General features: G+C 45.0%; 2 protein-coding genes across 3 annotated transcripts in view; one reads left to right on the top strand and one right to left on the bottom strand.

Moving 5' to 3' along the window:
- The window catches only part of cmss1 (cms1 ribosomal small subunit homolog), a 74572-nt gene that overhangs the window by 39920 nt on the left and 16067 nt on the right, over positions 1 to 18585 (bottom strand). The window lies entirely within an intron of this gene.
- The window catches only part of LOC129820761 (filamin A-interacting protein 1-like), a 38814-nt gene that overhangs the window by 9432 nt on the left and 10797 nt on the right, over positions 1 to 18585 (top strand). Inside the window, exon 4 of one of the 2 annotated variants that reach the window (XM_055877704.1) lies at positions 11319 to 14100. In XM_055877704.1, coding sequence (XP_055733679.1) covers positions 11319 to 14100 — 2782 coding nt within the window. Of the gene's footprint in view, positions 1 to 11318; positions 14454 to 18585 lie in introns of those variants that run through there. The other variant, XM_055877705.1, reaches the window with a different exon arrangement.

Below are 18585 nucleotides of genomic sequence, written 5' to 3'. Positions count from 1 at the left end.
GTCATAATTCACTCTGAACTGGACTGTGTGTTTACAGGCAGTAGGACCGGTCATCATTCACTCTGAACTGGACTGTGTGTTTACAGACAGTAGGACCGGTCATCATTCACTCTGAACTGGACTGTGTGTTTACAGGCAGTAGGACCGGTCATCATTCACTCTGAACTGGACTGTGTGTTACAGGCAGTAGGACCGGTCATCATTCACTCTGAACTGGACTGTGTGTTACAGGCAGTAGGACCGGTCATCATTCACTCTGAACTGGACTGTGTGTTTACAGGCAGTAGGACCGGTCATCATTCACTCTGAACTGGACTGTGTGTTTACAGACAGTAGGACCGGTCATCATTCACTCTGAACTGGACTGTGTGTTTACAGACAGTAGCAAAAGCGTGACTTTAGATCAGGGGTGTCAAAGTCAAATGGACGGAGGGCCAAATAAAAAATTTAGCTACAAGCCGAGGGCCGGACTGTTCGAATGTTCATTGAAAAAATTTTAAATGACGCATATAGTCTAGTGAACCTAATTGAACCTACTGAAAACCTAACAAATATATTCCAATATGATCAGATAAATAAAGCAATATTTTCTTATGGCTCTGTCAGTAATCTTTAATTTTCAACAGACACAAAAGACAAATTTCCTTTATATAAAAATCCCCATAACATGAACATTAAATGAAAGAAACCGGTATTCAAGGCACCATCAGTAGCCTATATTTTCTATTTTAGCAAAAGTGGGCTAAATTTACTTCAAAGAAAAAAACAATAATAGCAATTTTCTATCATCCACTCAACTGAAATATTTTTTAAATATAATTGGATTGAAATACAATAAAATAGTGCAAAAATCTATTAATCAAAAACAACACTTTGTTTAAGGAGAAGTAACATGCAGTGAAAACAAATATTAAACTTTAACTTTTAAACTTGAACTGAGTAAAAACTCTAAATATGTGATTGCACAGTAATGTTCACTTGTTTGAGGTTGAGGGTGATACTTGGTGGTGTCCCATCTTTTCCACAAGTTCATCAATGTTCGGGGTAAGGCTCTGAGCTGAGGAAATCCTCAGAATTGAGTGGAGGTGTTCAGCAGTAAGTCGACTTCTGTGTGATGTTTTGTTCAGGTTCATCAAAGAAAACAGTTGTTCACACAGGTATGTGCTGCCAAACATAGACAACGTTTGAGCAGCCTGGATGCGCAGCTGGGGCATTGTGTCGGGGAGGAAACGGGCGAACTCCGCAGCACCCACTGCCGCATATTTTGCCCTCAGTGCATCATTGCATTGGAGGTCAATCAACTCCATTTGGAGGTTTGGTGGTGAGCTTTCCACGTCAACAGCAAATGGGTTACCGAGCAGTTCCAACCTGCTTTTTTGTGCTTCAAAGTCAGCAAATCGGCGTCGAAAGTCAGCGGCAAGCATACCTATTTTATCAGCCAACTGTGCGCTCGGGAACGCACTGGTAGAGAGCTTCTCTTTCATGGTCTGGCAGCTGGGAAAGTGGCTCAAATTTTCTTTCCGCATCTGCGTCTCCCACAGAGTCGGTTTGGTTTTAAATGCCTTCACTGTACTGTGCATATCAGAGATGACATGATCCCGACCCTGCAGCTGCAAGTTCATTGCATTCAGATGACTCGTAATGTCACACAGAAAAGCCATTTCACACAGAAACATTTCGTCTCGGAGTTGTGTTGTGTCTTTCCCTTTGCTGTCCAAGAACAGACAAATCTCCTCACGAAGCTCGAAACATCTTTGAAGCACCTTTCCCTGGCTTAGCCATCGCACCTCTGTGTGATAAGGCAAATCACCATGCTCCGTTTCTAACTCCGTCAGAAATGCCTTGAACTGGCGGTGATTCAAACCTTTGGCTCTGATAAAGTTAACTGTGCGCGTGATGATGCTCATTACATGCTCCATTTTCAAGGCTTTACCGCACAACGCTTCCTGGTGTATGATACAATGATAAGCTGTCAGCTCACCTGTCGCGTTTTCCTCTTGCATCTTTTCCCGTATCTTCGCCACCAGTCCGCTCCTGTGTCCACACATCGCAGGTGCTCCGTCGGTTGTCAAACCCACGAGTTTTTCCCAAGGCAGCTCCATCTCATTTACACATCTTGACACCTCTTCATACAAATCATGCCCCGTAGTTGTGCCATGCATAGGACGTAAAGCCAAAAACTCCTCTGTCACGCTTAGGCTGGAGTCCACTCCGCGGATGAAAATTGACAACTGGGCAATGTCAGAAATGTCGGTGCTCTCATCCACAGCCAAGGAATATGCAATGAAATCTTTTCCCTTTTTCACAAGCTGCTCTTTTAGATTGATGGACAACTGGTCTACTCTCTCGGCAATGGTGTTTCTGCTCAGACTCACATTTAAAAAGAGTTGCCTTTTTTCTGGGCAAACTTCGTCACAAACTTTAATCATGCAGTTTTTGATGAAATCCCCCTCCGTAAATGGCCGGGCTGATTTAGCGATCTCTTCTGCCAAAATAAAACTGGCCTTGACAGCAGCCTGGCCTTGTGATTTGGCTTTTTTGAACAGAGCCTGTCGAGATTTGAGGCCTCGTTTTAATTCCTCTGCCTTTTGTAGCCTTTGTTCCATGTCCATATTCTTGTTTTTGTCCGCGTGTTTCGTTTCATAATGTCGTCTCAGATTATACTCTTTCAGTACCGCCACACTTTCTCCACACAGAAGACACACAGGTTTTCCAGCTACCTCCGTGAACATATACTCCGACTCCCACCTTGTTTGAAACCCCCGGTTCTCAGTGTCCACCTTCCGTTTTGCCATTTTTGATGGGTATCTGAAAGTTAATTTTACTGTGATGCTGACGACTGCTGTGCCAATAAATATTGAAATGAAGCAGCCTACTGCTCGGTGCGTCACCGTTGCATTGTGGGAAATGTAGTATTGGTGCGTGTAAAAGATCTGCGGGCTGCCGGCTTGCTGCGGTCTGCGGGCCGGTTCTAATAATAAATCAAGATCATCCCAGGGGCCGTAAAAAACCTTCTCGCGGGCCGGATGTGGCCCGCGGGCCTTGACTCTGACATATGTGCTTTAGATCATTAGAACACATTTGCCAAAAGCCACAAAATACACTTGAATGGATTTCATTGGGTTGACAGGTCTTCAGTGTTAACCGTTTACACGTTGTTGACGACACACACAGATGTTCAGCACACACACACACGTGCATTCTACAGGACTCACTCACACCCCAAACGTCCCCAACTCTTTCATGATCTCAAACGTCCCCATATTTAGTTTTCAGATGATCTTCTCATCAAACGCCTCTGAAGGTAAGGGAGTCTTATGGCATCATCACCTAACAATCGATGGGCACGCCACGTCCCCAAGGCAGAGGGAAAGATGAGTGAGTGAGAAAGGATTTCCCCCTCTTAAATCCGTGCTGTGTTAGACACCAAAGAAAATGTTTTGCTTGCTTGTCCCGAGAGACTGGACACTGTAAACTTGGCCGAGTTGCCATGGAAACAGCCAGCTGTTCATTCTGTCCAACATGGTTATGCATCCATCAGCCCAGCCAGTAATGTGTAAGGGAAGTAGGGATCTCTCACTGCAAACTCACTGTCAGTACGGTCTAAACTGCTTGGTTCATTCAGATTTCTACTAGTATGGTCTAAGATATTGGTTAATGACTTGATACAGACAAAAACAAGTGCATCCATAGTCTGAACTGCTGGGCTCCTTCAGTTGCCTTGCATAGAGGACTCTGAGGACAGGCTCTGGACTGTACCAAGCTCAAAATACACAGCCCCAAACCACGCAATAGTTGTGTCACAAACACAGAGCACTTCTAAATCCCAACTGAACACCCTGTGGAGAAGTCTGGCATCAAATGACTCGATGGAGAGTTGGATCTAATTAGAAAGAGAGCAGATTAAAAGGCATTTAGGACTACAGGGAGCCCTTGACAGGCGCAACACTGATTGAGTAAAACCCCAGATACACACCCACACACTGCTGACTAAGGACTACTACCACTGACAGGGACATAAGACACGTACATATAGATAATTGCAAACAGCCTCTGCATTGTCACAAACATCAATCGTTTCATAAAAGTCACGTGTTGTTGAAAAACCATTCTGTCCAATCACCTGAGTTCTAGTATTATGTTGAGTAGAGAGCAGAACATGCAGATACGGCAGTGTAGCAGTGTACGATAACTAGTGAACAGCAGTTCACTGTGCATATCTGTTCAGCCTTCTAAATGACCCTGGAAAGGGATCGAGTGCTGGCCAACTGGTGGACTCATCAACCGTGGTTGAAAAAAATTCTCTAAATGTCTAGAAATTATACCTCTCACACAGTGGAAAGAAGGCGAGAGATCTACAAAGAATTCGAAAACAAATCCAATTTTGATAGACTCCCATATCTACTGGGTGAAATACCACAGTGTGCCATCGCAGCAGCAAGATTTGTGACCTGTTGCCACAAGGGCAACCAGTGAAGAACAAACACCATTGTAAATACAACCTATATTTATGTTTATTTATTTTCCCTTTTGTACTTTATTTGCACATCGTTACAACACTGTTTACAGACATAATGACATTTCAAATGTCTTTATTCTTTTGGAACTTCTGTGAGTAATGTTGACTGTTAAACAATAGAAATTATTTCACTTTTGTTTATTATTTACTTCACTAGCTTTGGCAATGTTAACATATGCTTCCCATGCCAATAAAGCCCTTGAATTGAGAGAATGTGAGAGCCTGAGAGAGAGCGAGAGAGACAGAGAGAGAGAGAGAGAGAGAGAGAGAGAGAGAGAGACAGAGAGAGAGACCGAGAGAGAGAAAGACAGAGAGAGACCGAGAGAAAGAGAGACAAAGAAGGAGAGACAGAAGGAGAGAGATGGGAAGAGAGAGAGAAGAGGGAGAGAGAGAGAGAGACAGAAGAGACCGACAGAAAGAGACCGAGAGACAAAAGAGAGACCGAGAGAGACAAAGGAGAGACGGAGAAGAGGGAGAGAGACCGACAGAAAGAGACAGAGAGACCGACAGAAAGAGAGACCGACAGAAAGAGACAGAGAGTGACCGAGAGACAAAAGAGAGAGAGACAAAGAAGAGGGAGAGAGAGAGACATAGAAAGAGAGCGAGACAGAAAGAGAGACTGACAGAGACAAAAGAGAGACCGAGAGACAAAAGAAAGACCGAGAGACAAAAGAGAGACCGAGAGAGAGACAAAGGAGAGACAGAGAAGAGGGAGAGACAGAAAGACAGACAAAAGAGAGACCGACAGAAAGAGACAGAGTGACAGAGAGACAAAAGAGACAGAGAGACAGAGGACAGAGAGACAGAGACCGAGAGAGAACGAGACACAGAGAGACAAAAGACAGACCGATAAACAAAAAAGAGAGAGACAAAAGCGAGACAAAAGCGAGACCGAGAGACTGACAGAGAGAGACAGCGAGAACGCGCAAGAGAGACAGCGCTCTTCTCATAACAGGCCTATTACGAGGAAGCCATGTTTGAGGGCTTTCCTGGAAATGCCTTTGAGGGCTCCAATCATCCGTGTAATTGTGGACAGGCAATGACGCAGCCAGACCCTCCTTGAAGGGAAACAGGACCCCATTAAACCCTGTGCTTAGAGTTAGTGGTCCTCTGAATACTTTCAAAAAAACTTCCTTCCTTCCTTCTTCCTCCCTTCCTAGGATTTATGTGTCACGATCGGCAAGGCTTCAATTACATAGCTTCACCTATCCAGTGATGTCAGGGCGTATAGGCTACTTATCGGATACGTCAAGGAAGGAACAACATCTTCCTGAAGTATTTACAGGACTGTGGATTGAATGAGGAGCACTGTCTGATCCGCACCAAATTCCTTCCGTTTCCAAATAATTGATTATGCAGTACTCTTTAGGTAGGAACAAGAGTGTTTCCCTGACCATGGGGCCTGACCAGGTAAAATGCCTAGGCTAATGGTCCAGACAAAGTTTTACAGCAACGGGTTATAGAAATAAATGTAAAAAGCTCTGGCTCTAGCTAACACACTTAGGAAGCAACAGTAGTAACACAACATCCAGTAGTTCCTGCCGTCAGACTAAACTACGACCTGAAAGAATCATGGCTATTACAGCATTGTAGCATACTGGAATTGGAGCCACATGCTGCTAATCAGATTGGTCCAAGTTTAAGGGATGTCACATGAGCAACTTCCGTGTGTGTGTGTGTGTGTGTGTGTGTGTGTGTGTGTGTGTGTGTGTGTGTGTGTGTGTGTAGGGAGGGGGGGGGGGGGTAATTGGCCAGAGTTTTAGTCCTATGTTGACTAATTCACAAACATACCAACAGTCCTTTCTATAAATAGTGACATTTCCAGAGAACTGGGGGCCTTCAGGCGGTTTTGGAAATGCTTGTGTGATGACGGCATGTCACAGGGGACATATTTCACCCTTAAATTGGGACTGGAGGCCCCCCCCCTGCAAAAACAAAAGGGAAAAACATCAATTTCCTCTTCAGAGTAGATTGAGCAGTGTTTAGCCACAATGCTGTGTTCCTCTAGAGCAGCAGTTCCCATGAGAAACAGAGGCCGCTCCAAATGCATCTTTCTGTGGGTGAATAAGGGGGGATATTGTATGCGCGTCAGTATATGTGTTTGAGTACGTGTCTCAGTATACAACAGTGTACACAAAATACCTGCTCTATCCATGACATGGACCGACCAGGTGAATCCAGGTGAAAGCTATGATCCTTTATTGTTAAATCCACTTGGAATCAGTGTACATGAAGAGAAGACAAAGACAACAAAAGACTTAAGTGCGTTTGAAAGGGGTATGGTAATAGGTGCCAGGCGCACCAGTTGGATTGGGTCAAGAACTGCAACGCTGCTGGGTATTACATGCTCAACAGTTTCCCATGTGTATCGAGAATGGTCCACCACCCAAAGGACATCCTGCCAACTGTGAAAATGATTGGAGTCAACACGGGCCAGTATCCTTGTGGAATGCTTTTGACATAGAGTCCATGCCCTGACAAATTGAGACTGTTCTGGGGGCAAAAGGGGGGTGGGGTGCAACCCAATATTAGGAAGGTGTTCCTAATGTTTTGTACACTCAGTGTATGTAACCAGTATGTGTTTTTGAGAACATGTAACCAGTATGTGTTTGAGAAAACATACAGTACCAGTCATAAGTTTGGACCTACTCATTCCAGGGGTTTCTTTATTTTTACTATTTTATACATTGTAGAATAATAGTGAAGACATAAAAACTATGAAATAACACATATGGAATCATGTAGTAACCAAAAAAATTGTTAAATCAAAATATATTTTATGAAATTCTTCAAAGTAGGCACCCTTTGCCTTGATGACAGCTTTGCAGACTTGGCATTCTCTCAACCAGCTTCATAAGGTAGTCACCTGGAATGAATTTCAATTAACAGGTGTGCCTTCTTAAAAGTTCATTTGCATTTGTTAAAAGATAATTTTGCATTTGAGCCAATCAGTTGTGTTGTGACAAGGTAGGGATGGTATACAGAAGATAGCCCCATTCGGTAAAAGACCAAGTCCATATTATGGCAAGAACAGCTCAATTAAGCAAAGAGAAACGACAGTCCATCATTACTTTAAGACATGAAGAACAGTCAATCCGGAACATTAAGAACTTTGAAAGTTTCTTCAAGTGCAGTTGCAAAAACCATCAAGTGCTATGATGAAGCTGGCTCTCATGAGGACCGACACAGAAAAGGAAGACCCAGAGTTACCTCTGCTGCAGAGGATAAGTTCATTAGAGTTACCAGTCTCACAAATTGCAGCCCAAATAAATGCTTCAGAGTTCAAGTAACAACATCAACTGTTTAGAGGAGACTGCGTGAAAATCAGGCCTTCATGGTCAAATTACTGGAAAGAAACCACTACTAAAGGACACCAATAAGAAGAGACTTGCTTGGGCCAAAAAACACGAGCAACGGACATTAGAGAGGTGGAAATCTGTCCTTTGGTCTGGCTAGTCCAAATGTGAGATTTATGGTTCCAAACGCCGTGTCTTTGTGAGACACAGAGTAGGTGAACGGATGATCTCCGCATGTGTGGTTCCCACTGTGAAGCATGGAGGAGGTGGTGTGATGGTGCTTTGCCAGTGACACTGTCTATGATTTATTTAGAATTCAAGGCACACTTAACCAGCATGGCTACCACAGCATTCTGCAGCGATACACCATCCCACCTGTTTTGTGCTTAGTGGGACTATCATTTGTTTTTTCAACAGAACAAAGACCCAACACACCTCCAGGCTGTGTAAGGGCTATTTGACCAATAAGGAGAGTAATAGAGTGCTGCATCAGATGACCTGGCCTCCAGAATCTCCCGACCTCAACCCAGTTGAGATGGTTTGGGATGAGTTGGACTGCAGAGTGAAGGAAAAGCAGCCAACAAGTGCTCAGCATATGTGGGAACTTCTTCAAGACTGTTGGAAAAGCATTCCAGGTGAAGCTGTTTTGAGAGAATTCCAAGAGTGTGCAAAGCTGTCATCAAGGCAAAGGGTGGCTACTTTGAAGAATCTCAAATATATTTTGATTTGTTTAACACTTTTTTGGTTACTACATGATTCTATATGTGTTATTTCTTTGTTTTGATGTCTCCACTATTATTTCACAATGTCCAAAATTGTAAAAATAAATAAAAACCCTTGAATGAGTAGGTGTCCAAACTTTTGACTGGTTCTGTGTGTGTATTTTTTGCACACGTGTGTGTTGTTCCTCAGCCAGGGTTCCTGAGGAGAAAGCATTTCTGTATACCTATAGAACACCTTATATGGATTAGAGCTGCCATAGGCCTCACAATGCATCTGTCCCATATATTAGAACGAGAGGGTGATGGAGAGGAAAAAGACCATACCTCTATACACACACACACACATGTGGATGTGATTGCAGACCTACGATGATGTCATCCCTCAGTCAGGTTATCAGGCTCGGCGGCTAGCACAAACGTGTAGCTCCAAAACACACACACACACACACACACAGCATTGTCCTTACTGTACTCTACACTAATGTGAGCGTTGCCAAGTAACTTGTTAGAACTGAGATGGAGTGAGGTCCCTGTTCTATCATTCATTCTCTCTCGGAGTACACTCTCTTCCTCTGTCCTTCCCTTCAGCCTCTGGCATGGCTGCAACATGACCTCATCTGGAATGGGCTGATATCCAACACACACAAATATATATGTTTGAACACAGAGATAAAAAAGTAACAAACATGACAAACACACATCTTTCAAAATGCGTTCACACACTAGAGGCTGTCAGAGCCCCTTATAAGGTCTTGTTGATGATGTAATGCGCTGTAGGGCTGTGCTGTCTGGCTGGGAGTGTGTTGAGAACACGTCTCATAATGTTAGTTTTCTGCCTGGAATGCCCACATTGCGAGGAACGCCGGGAAGGAGAGGTGGGTGAGCGGAGGGAATAGGAATTGATCCGAGACTTTACAGATAAGGTAGGAACAAACACAGATGAACTAAGGAAAATGCTCCCTTTAGTGTGTATGAGTGGGTGAAATGGTTTAGCCTACTTTTAGGTTCCGCAAATAACTCCTAAAATTGCAAGTAATTATTTAGCTATCCAGTGATGGATTTAAATCTGCTCTTATTAGCCTACACATAGCCTGGATGTACCATACAAAATAATGATCAAATGCTAAATTAGGCTTAAAGTATTTGTCAAACACTCAAATTAAATTGCACCCTTACGTTTGGCTTATCAGACAAGTCTAGAAAACAAATATGAAAAAAATGAAATATTTACACATAATATAGTTTGCATCTATAGAAAAGGTAGCCTATAACAGTAATACAGAGGCTAAATCATGATAAAATATTCCTCTTCAGTGAAATTACTAGAAATTATAGGCTACATTAGCCTACATATTCACACACAGACACACAAAATGTTGAGTATGGTTACTATCACTAATCACATTTACCGGTAGAGCGTTGAGCTAATCCCAAACTCTGTTCACATTTCCCACAAGGCTCCCGGCATGGATTTTACAGCATTCCAAACCATGTTGGTGACAAATCAGTTGGGAATTTTCAGTGAGAAATGTGCCAAGTTGAAGCGTATTAAGTTAAATAGCACTAATAGAACACAGCATTCAGTTTTTCCATGAAGGAATCCTGTAAAAGTTCAAAATGAAGGGTAAACTTTGTGACCAGTTTGTCTAGCTACTGTAGAATAGGCTGGGTTTTGGGCCTGTCTGTGTGTCTGTGTGTCTGTGTGTCTGTGTGTCTGTGTGTCTGTGTGTCTGTGTGTGTGTGTGTGTGTGTGTGTGAAAATCCCCATTGAGTACCGACAGTTATCAAGCTCATTAGCATTTCTGTACTGTCGTAACACTTATGACATGCCAAGAAATTGCTCATAAAAACAACCAAATATTTAGAGAAAATAAACTACTAAATTGCATTGCAAATGTATCAAACATAATACATCAATGCAAGACCGTACAGAAAACGTCAGAACCCCTCAATGATGTAACTCTGCACGCTAGCCCTATAGAAACCCTATAGGCATCCGTATCCAGGCTATAAATGGGAACATTTTTACAACACAAAAAATGTATATGAAATTGATGTTTTAAAAAAAATTCACCTTACATCAGCTTTGTGCATGCTAATGTTAGTGTGTGTGTTTGTGCATGTATGTGTAAAGTGCGTGTATTTGTGTGTAACATTTTTATGCCGTGTGTATGCTGAAATCTGGAGGACTTTGTAAATGTAGCCAGTCTGTAATTGCCTCTGGAACAAGGGGGAATTCCTATCAGAGTAGGTACACGGGCAGGACAAGATGCAGTAGAGAGGGTACTAAGGGGTAGAGGAACCCCTTAATTAACCAACTGCTCTCTGACAAAACACCATCTGTGATGCCAGTCAAAACATCCTCGCAAACACCAGCGGGACAGGGCCGTGGAGAGAGGAGGAAAATGAGATGGATAACACGCAGTTGTCCATCTAGGAACAGCGTTTGTTCCTAGAGAGCACGGAGGGCCAGGGAACAGGGAGGAAATGATGTCTCCGTCAAGGACATGGTACATTTCCTGTCTGATGGTTGGCTCACCAGCTCAGCAGTGTACTGTAGTAGACAGAGGGAAAAGTGTGGGAGAACTTCCACATTGGAAAACATTGCATTCAGATGAGAGACAAATGCAGGCAGCCATCGCATGTCTTAATTGAATGTTAAGGCTCGTAAACCTTGAACAGAAGTCTAGTTGTAGACTTTTAAATATGTTAGCCTACATCACTAAGTTAAACCACACCGTTCAATATAAACTACATTTTGTTTGTCTCCCTCTTCTACAGGCTGAAGCTGCTGCTCATCCAGGAGAAAGCCTACAGGGAAAGAAAGGAGGAAAAGAGCAAGAAAGAGGTCTCTGCTTTAAAGGAAGAGCTGACTAAACTCAAGTCTTTTGCATTGTTGGTCATTGACGAGCAGAAACGCCTTTCAGATCAGCTTTCACAGCAGAGAAAACGTGTCCAGGAACTGACGGACATTGATGACCACGCCCAACAGGAGCTAAACTCCACCCATTCCAGGGCAAAGGAGCAGGAGCTTAAAGTAATTCGCTTGGAAGAAGAGTTACGCGAACAAGCTTCCCACTTCCACCTCAACCAGGAAGCCATGATGGCCAAACTGGCCAATGAGGATGCACAGAACCGACAGCTGCGTCAGCGGTTGGCCGCCCTCAGCCGACAGCTGGATGAGCTGGAGGGGACCAGGAGCGCCCTCAAGAGGGCAGAGGAGGAGCTGCAGGAGCTGAGGGACAGGCTAAGCCATAGGGGAGAAGGGTGCGCAACAACCCCTGGCTTGCTCTCAGAAGTGGAACAGCTGAGGAGGAGAGTGGTGGAGATGGAAGGAAACGACGAGGAGCTCATCCGCATGGGAGACCAATGCCGGGACCTAGACCGCAAACTGGGGAGGGAGTCTAGTCAGAGCCGAAGCCTGAAGGCCGAGGTGGACAAGCTGAATGATCGGATCAGTGACCTGGACAGACTGGAGGAGGCTCTGGGAAAAAGCAGACAGGAGTGCAGTGCTCTGAAGGGAAGCCTGGAGAAGGAGAGGGCCAGCACCAAGCAGCTGTCTGGAGAGCTGTATACCCTCAAGGTGCGGGTGAGGGAACTGGAAGTCATCGAGGGCCAGCTGGAAAGATCAGAGGGGGCGTTGAGACTGGACTTTGCCAAGTTGAGAACACTCACAGTGGTGCTGGTTGAAGAGAGGAAGAACATGGCCGAGAGAGTCAGGCAAACAGAAGAGAAACTCCAGGAGAAGAAGGATGGGAAACTGCAGGCTGAGCGTGACAGCGTGTCGACAGCCACAGAGAAACTCATTGAGGAGAGCCGCAAGGCATTGAGGTCTAAAGCAGAGCTCGAGGAGAGGATTCAGAGAGTGGCGAAAGACCGGGACGAGCTGCGGGTGAGGCTGAGGGCAGAGGAGGAAAGGAGCGGGGATCTGCAGAGCAAAGTTAGCACCATGAAAAAGAGGATTCAGGTCCTGGAGGTCAAAGGGGGGGAGTTCTGTCGAGAAGTCAAGATCCCCCTGCTGGACAACACTAACCACTGCTACCAACAAGAAGAGAATAAAGTCAAAGAACTCACCCAGGAGGTAGACAGACTGAGCAGGAGACTCATGCAGAATGGAGTGGTAGAGGGTGAGCTGATGAAGGCCGAGGAGGACTTTGATTCCCTGGAGATGAGGTGGTTCAAGGAGCAGGAGAGAGCCAGGGCCCTGGCAGTGGAGCTGGAAGAGTCCAGGAAGGAGGTCTCTAAGTACCAGCTGGCAGAGAAGAAGGAGAAAAACCAGGAGCACCTCCTCCTCAGGCGACTTCAGGAGGAGCAGGTCAAGTCTGTCCTCCTCAAAAGGGAGGTGGAGGCTCTCAAGGAGAAGGTCCAGTGGCTGATGGGGACGGAGGAGTCCATCTGTCAAGTGCAAATAGACAGCTCTACCCTGCAGAAGAGGCTGACCCAGCAAGAGGTCAGGAACAGGGAGCTGGCCAGAGAGATGGAGGGACTGACCCATGAGCTGGACAGGTACCGGCGAGTCAGCAAGAACCTCCGGCCCGGCATCGCTGGTCGACGCTTCTCAGACCTCCACCTGTGCACCAAGGAGGTGCAGGCGGAGCCCGCATACACCCTGCCACCTGACTACAGGAGCCTGACTCCGCTGGAGCTCAGCGGTAAACTGTATGAGGAGATCGATGGAGAAGACCCAAATCAAAACGAGGATCTTGACCTTAAGTGCAACTCGCCTCAGCTAACAAGCATTGAAAGCTTGAACCACCAAAACAGTAATGTGAGGCCATTCAGCAAACTTTCACCCAACGGCAAGGACAATCCCCATACCATTAACAGCAAATTGTTAAAGGGTAACTTTGTCCAGAAAGGAGATGTGACGCTTGCACACACCCCAGGGCAGCCCTTACACATCAAGGTAACGCCGGACCATGGGCACAACACGGCCACACTGGAGATCAGCAGCCCCACCGCCGACAATGCCACATCCTATACCAGCACCGCAGTTATCCCCACCAGCGGAGTCCCACCAAAACAGAGAATCACCATCATCCCAAACGCTGCCATCTCCCCAGTGGCCAGAACAAAGAGCTCCCTGCCCCCAGAGGGGTTTGGCAGCCCTGAAAGAGCCCTCTCCCCTCTAACTATGACCCCCATCACTGTAAACTCCCCAGACTCCTCCAGGTCAGTGTCACCTGACTACACCGTCTCTCCCATCCAGATGGTAACAGTCAGTACTGGATCGCTTGAATCCAGTGAGGTCATAGGTCAAGCAATGTTTCGTGTGAGCCCGGAGAGGCGGAACGGTTGGCAGATCCAGAGGTCTAACAGCACTGGTCCCAGTGTCATCACCACAGAGGACAACAAGATCCACATCCATCTTGGGAGCCCCTACATCCAGTCTATTAATGGTATAACTCAGAGCCAGTCTGGGGGACCGTACCACACCCCCGGACTGGAACCAAGGACGCCAGTACAGACCAATGGCTGCCACATCAAAGGCGGCAGCAAGATCACCAGTAGCATCACCATAACCCCTGCCAACACCCCTGTCGCACGACCCTCATACATTACAGTAAGTTGCCCTTATGATTGAAACGCCCACCTCCATCCAGCCTCTAGTGACCTAGCTTCTCTTACACAACCCCCGCGTCCCTTTCACCAGAAAAGCAACAGAGAATCAGCCCTAACCAGCCTGTCGGAACAGCCACATCATCATCATAATAAGTGTACTATTACATAACTGTGTGCATGTGAAAGCACTTATCTAATCCTGTTTGGACTCACACCTGCACTGAATGTAAATGGTCACCTTAATCTATTCAAGACTACTACTTACAAATATATCCTCCCACATTTCTGATATGTGCATTTAATAATTCACTATACCTTGTTACATTTAACCATTAAAAACAGTTTGGTTTCTTTTGTTGTTTCCCCTGTTGTCCATTTACTAAAGGCCATTTCCTAATTAATATTTTGACTATAAGTCTAAAATAGCATGTATTTTATATTTATATTACTTAGGCTAACTACGTTTGTTAATTAGGCTATATATTTTTCTGACGAGTCTCATTCACTGTGAAATACTTAAACAATGACCATATTACCATGTGCACCAATATTCCACTATTATTCGGGATACTTGACGCATATAAAACATCATATCCCGGGGCCTCCCGAGTGGCGCAGCAGTTACAGCACTGCATCGAAGTGCTAGAGGCATCACTACAGACCCGGATTCAATCCTGGGCTGTATCACAACCGGCCGTGATCGGGAGTCCCATAGAGTTCACCTCCCGAGCCCTTTGGGGAGTTGCATCGATGAGACAAGATTGAAATTGGGGAGAAAAGGGGTTATGAGAAACCCGCGGGATAACTTTGCGAGTTCCACGCGCCAGCTAAGCTTCTGGGAGAGTGCAATGGTTCCCTTTTGATTAGTTATTAAACCCGGATAAGATGCCTGGGATATGCGGATCTTAGACGGGATACTGTGGCATGTAAACATCTTATCCCATTTACTGAGGTCTGCGCAGGCTCAGTTTTGCATATCATGGATGATTGACAATCAGATCACTTCAAAAACTAGGCTACCTGCACAGTTCCATCCACCATTATAATGCCATAATCATTTATTTTGCTGATCCTCCATAGTAGACTGTATAGCCTACTGGCTACTTTCACCCCTAATTTAGACAACTTTCTGCTAATAATTTCAGATATTTGGTAGGGTAATTTATAATTTCTGACATTTGGTAGGCTATTGTTTGCCAACTATAGTTAGATACATGCAGCTTCTCTTCTGTCATAACTTGTTGCCCTTTGAGACTAAATATAGTGGTGCTCACCAGAATAATGTCTTACATTGATAGAATGAATGCATTAGTAATTTAGTTAATACCGGTAAAGTTGTCTGTTTTGAATCTCATCACGGACAACGTTAGCATTTTAGTTAATCAGCAACTTTAACCACTTACTACTTTATAGCTACTTTGCAAATACTTAGCATGTTAGCTAACCCTTTTAGCTAACCCTTCCCCTTTAACGCCTAAACTTAACCCTAACCCAGCTAACATTAGCCAGCTAGCTAGAATTCGTATCATATCGTACATTGTGCACATTCGTAAAATATAATAAATTATAATTTGTAACATATCATACGAAATGGAGTGTCCCTGGTTTACTTACAGAATAATACAAAATGCTCTGAGACCAGGTTGTTTATGCTGTTGAAATACTGTCTGCTTGCATTACCGTCAAAGATAACACATTACAGACACATTCACAATTTCTCAAGAGACGCTGAAAGAAATCATATTTCTCCACTCCTGTTCACAAAACCAAAGTAACATTTGTTCTATAATTTTACTGCAAGAAATGCAATATTCTGCAGGAGTTAATATTATGCTACATGTAAGAGGTTATAGGCCTACAGTCATTGTCCATATTTCAGTTACTATTTCACTTAATTCATATGAACTTAAATTAGGAATATTCTGTTTATTCATGGCTACAGGGATACTCGTAGGTGGGATATCAAAAGGTGCATGTAAACAGCTTATCCTGAATGAGACCTGAAGCGTGATATGAGTTACTAATAAGAATACTGAGCGCATGTAAACGTGGTCATCGTAACTCCGAACTGGTTGAAAATAGCAGTTGGAAGTTGGATATTTTTTTAAATGCTCTCATTTTTAATACTCACTGAGACCTAAAAGGGCAACTCCACCACTTTTCAACTTCATTTTGCATTATCTCCAGCACAATACCAGTGTCAATAAATGTGATAACAGTACATTTAAGTTTTGTAGGAGGTGGTAGAAGCAAGAAAATCCACTCCCTCGGGCTAGAAACAACTTTCAGGTTTTGAAAATCACAGTCTTGTACTTTTAATCCTACCCTGTGAGGTCACAGAAGCATTTTGAGGACCACCTTACATTTTTTTACCACAGATCATAGAAATGTGCTGTTTTCACATATGTAGACAATGGTTTGGTGCTGTAGATGATGAATGAGGTTGAAAAGTGTCAGAATTCATTTTTAACACAGAGGATGGTAAAAACCTCTGTGTTAAAAATCAATTCTGACACTTTTCAACCTCATTCATCAAGAGGCTCACAAACCAATAGGGATTAATGGGACAGAAAAAACAGCAGTAACATTCCAACATATGTGTGCTTGGATCAGTGAGATTCACAGGCTGATGTCATCACCAATTCATCTCTACCACACCACAACCCCAGCATGAGCATATGCCTGTATTCTCTGTAGGCCCGTGTGTGTGTGTGTGTGTGTGTGTGTGTGTGTGTGTGTGTGTGTGTGTGTGTGTGTGTGTGTGTGTGTGTGTGTGTGTGTGTGTGTGTGTGTGTGTGTGTATAGTCTTATCCAATGGTACACAGGAAAATTCAGCTCAGATAAAAAGAACTGTGTAGTAGACTAGACCGAAGGGGGCAGCATCACTGTGTAGTAGACTAGAGCAAAGGGGGCAGCATCACTGTGTAGTAGACTAGAGCAAAGGGGGCAGCATCACTGTGTAGTAGACTAGAGCAAAGGGGGCAGCATCACTGTGTAGTAGACTAGAGCAAAGGGGAGCATCACTGTGTAGTAGACTAGAGCAAAGGGGAGCAGCACTGTGTAGTAGACTAGAGCAAAGGGAGCAGCACTGTGTAGTAGACTAGAGCAAAGGGCAAAACTGTGTAGTAGACTAGAGCAAAGTGGTGCAGCACTGTGAAGTAGACTAGAGCAAAGGGGAGCAGCACTGTGTAGTAGACTAGAGCAAACGGGGCATCACTGTGTAGTAGACTAGAGCAAAGGGGCGCATCACTGTGTAGTAGACTAGAGCAAAGGGGAGCATCACTGTGTAGTAGACTAGAGCAAAGGGGAGCATCACTGTGTAGTAGACTAGAGCAAAGGGGAGCAGCACTGTGTAGTAGACTAGAGCAAAGGGGAGCAGCACTGTGTAGTAGACTAGAGCAAAGGGCAAAACTGTGTAGTAGACTAGAGCAAAGTGGTGCAGCACTGTGAAGTAGACTAGAGCGAAGTGGTGCAGCACTGTGTAGTAGACTAGAGCAAAGGGAAGGGGGGCAGCACTGTGAAGTAGACTAGAGCGAAGGGAAGGGGGGCAGCACCGTGAAGTAGACTAGAGCGAAGGGAAGGGGGGTAGCACTGTGAAGTAGACTAGAGCGAAGGGAAGGGGGGCAGCACTGTGAAGTAGACTAGAGCGAAGGGAAGGGGGGCAGCACTGTGAAGTAGACTAGAGCGAAGGGAAGGGGGGTAGCACTGTGAAGTAGACTAGAGCGAAGGGGGGCAGCACTGTGTAGTAGACTAGAGCGAAGGGAAGGGGGGCAGCACTGTGAAGTAGACTAGAGCGAAGGGAAGGGGGGTAGCACTGTGAAGTAGACTAGAGCGAAGGGAAGGGGGGCAGCACTGTGAAGTAGACTAGAGCGAAGGGAAGGGGGGTAGCACTGTGAAGTAGACTAGAGCGAAGGGAAGGGGGGTAGCACTGTGAAGTAGACTAGAGCGAAGGGAAGGGGGGCAGCACTGTGAAGTAGACTAGAGCGAAGGGGGGCAGCACTGTGTAGTAGACTAGAGCGAAGGGAAGGGGGGCAGCACTGTGAAGTAGACTAGAGCGAAGGGAAGGGGGGCAGCACTGTGAAGTAGACTAGAGCGAAGGGAAGGGGGGTAGCACTGTGAAGTAGACTAGAGCGAAGGGAAGGGGGGTAGCACTGTGAAGTAGACTAGAGCGAAGGGAAGGGGGGCAGCACTGTGAAGTAGACTAGAGCGAAGGGGGGCAGCACCTGGGGAACTTTAACTGAGTACTCAGTGAGGTTAGGCCTACCTTATATGGTAAAAAAAAATCCCAAACGTGATCTATTTCGAGGATCAGTGTTCCAATGTGAAAATAAATAAACTGAGTCCGTAGCCTTATTTGGGCAAGCAATTCAAACAAACAAACATATTGCCTTAGCCGAGACAGTCAAGCATAAGAAGCACACACAAAGTTGTGACGGAGACAGACACAGAGCATACGTACTCTACAGAGGGAAGTAAGGAATAGTAC

The sequence above is a fragment of the Salvelinus fontinalis genome, chromosome 23 (genome assembly GCF_029448725.1).
Source record: "Salvelinus fontinalis isolate EN_2023a chromosome 23, ASM2944872v1, whole genome shotgun sequence".
In the NCBI taxonomy this organism is placed as follows: domain Eukaryota; kingdom Metazoa; phylum Chordata; class Actinopteri; order Salmoniformes; family Salmonidae; genus Salvelinus; species Salvelinus fontinalis.
Note: the sequence above shows the minus strand (reverse complement) of the source record. Positions and strands in the feature narration are given on the sequence as shown.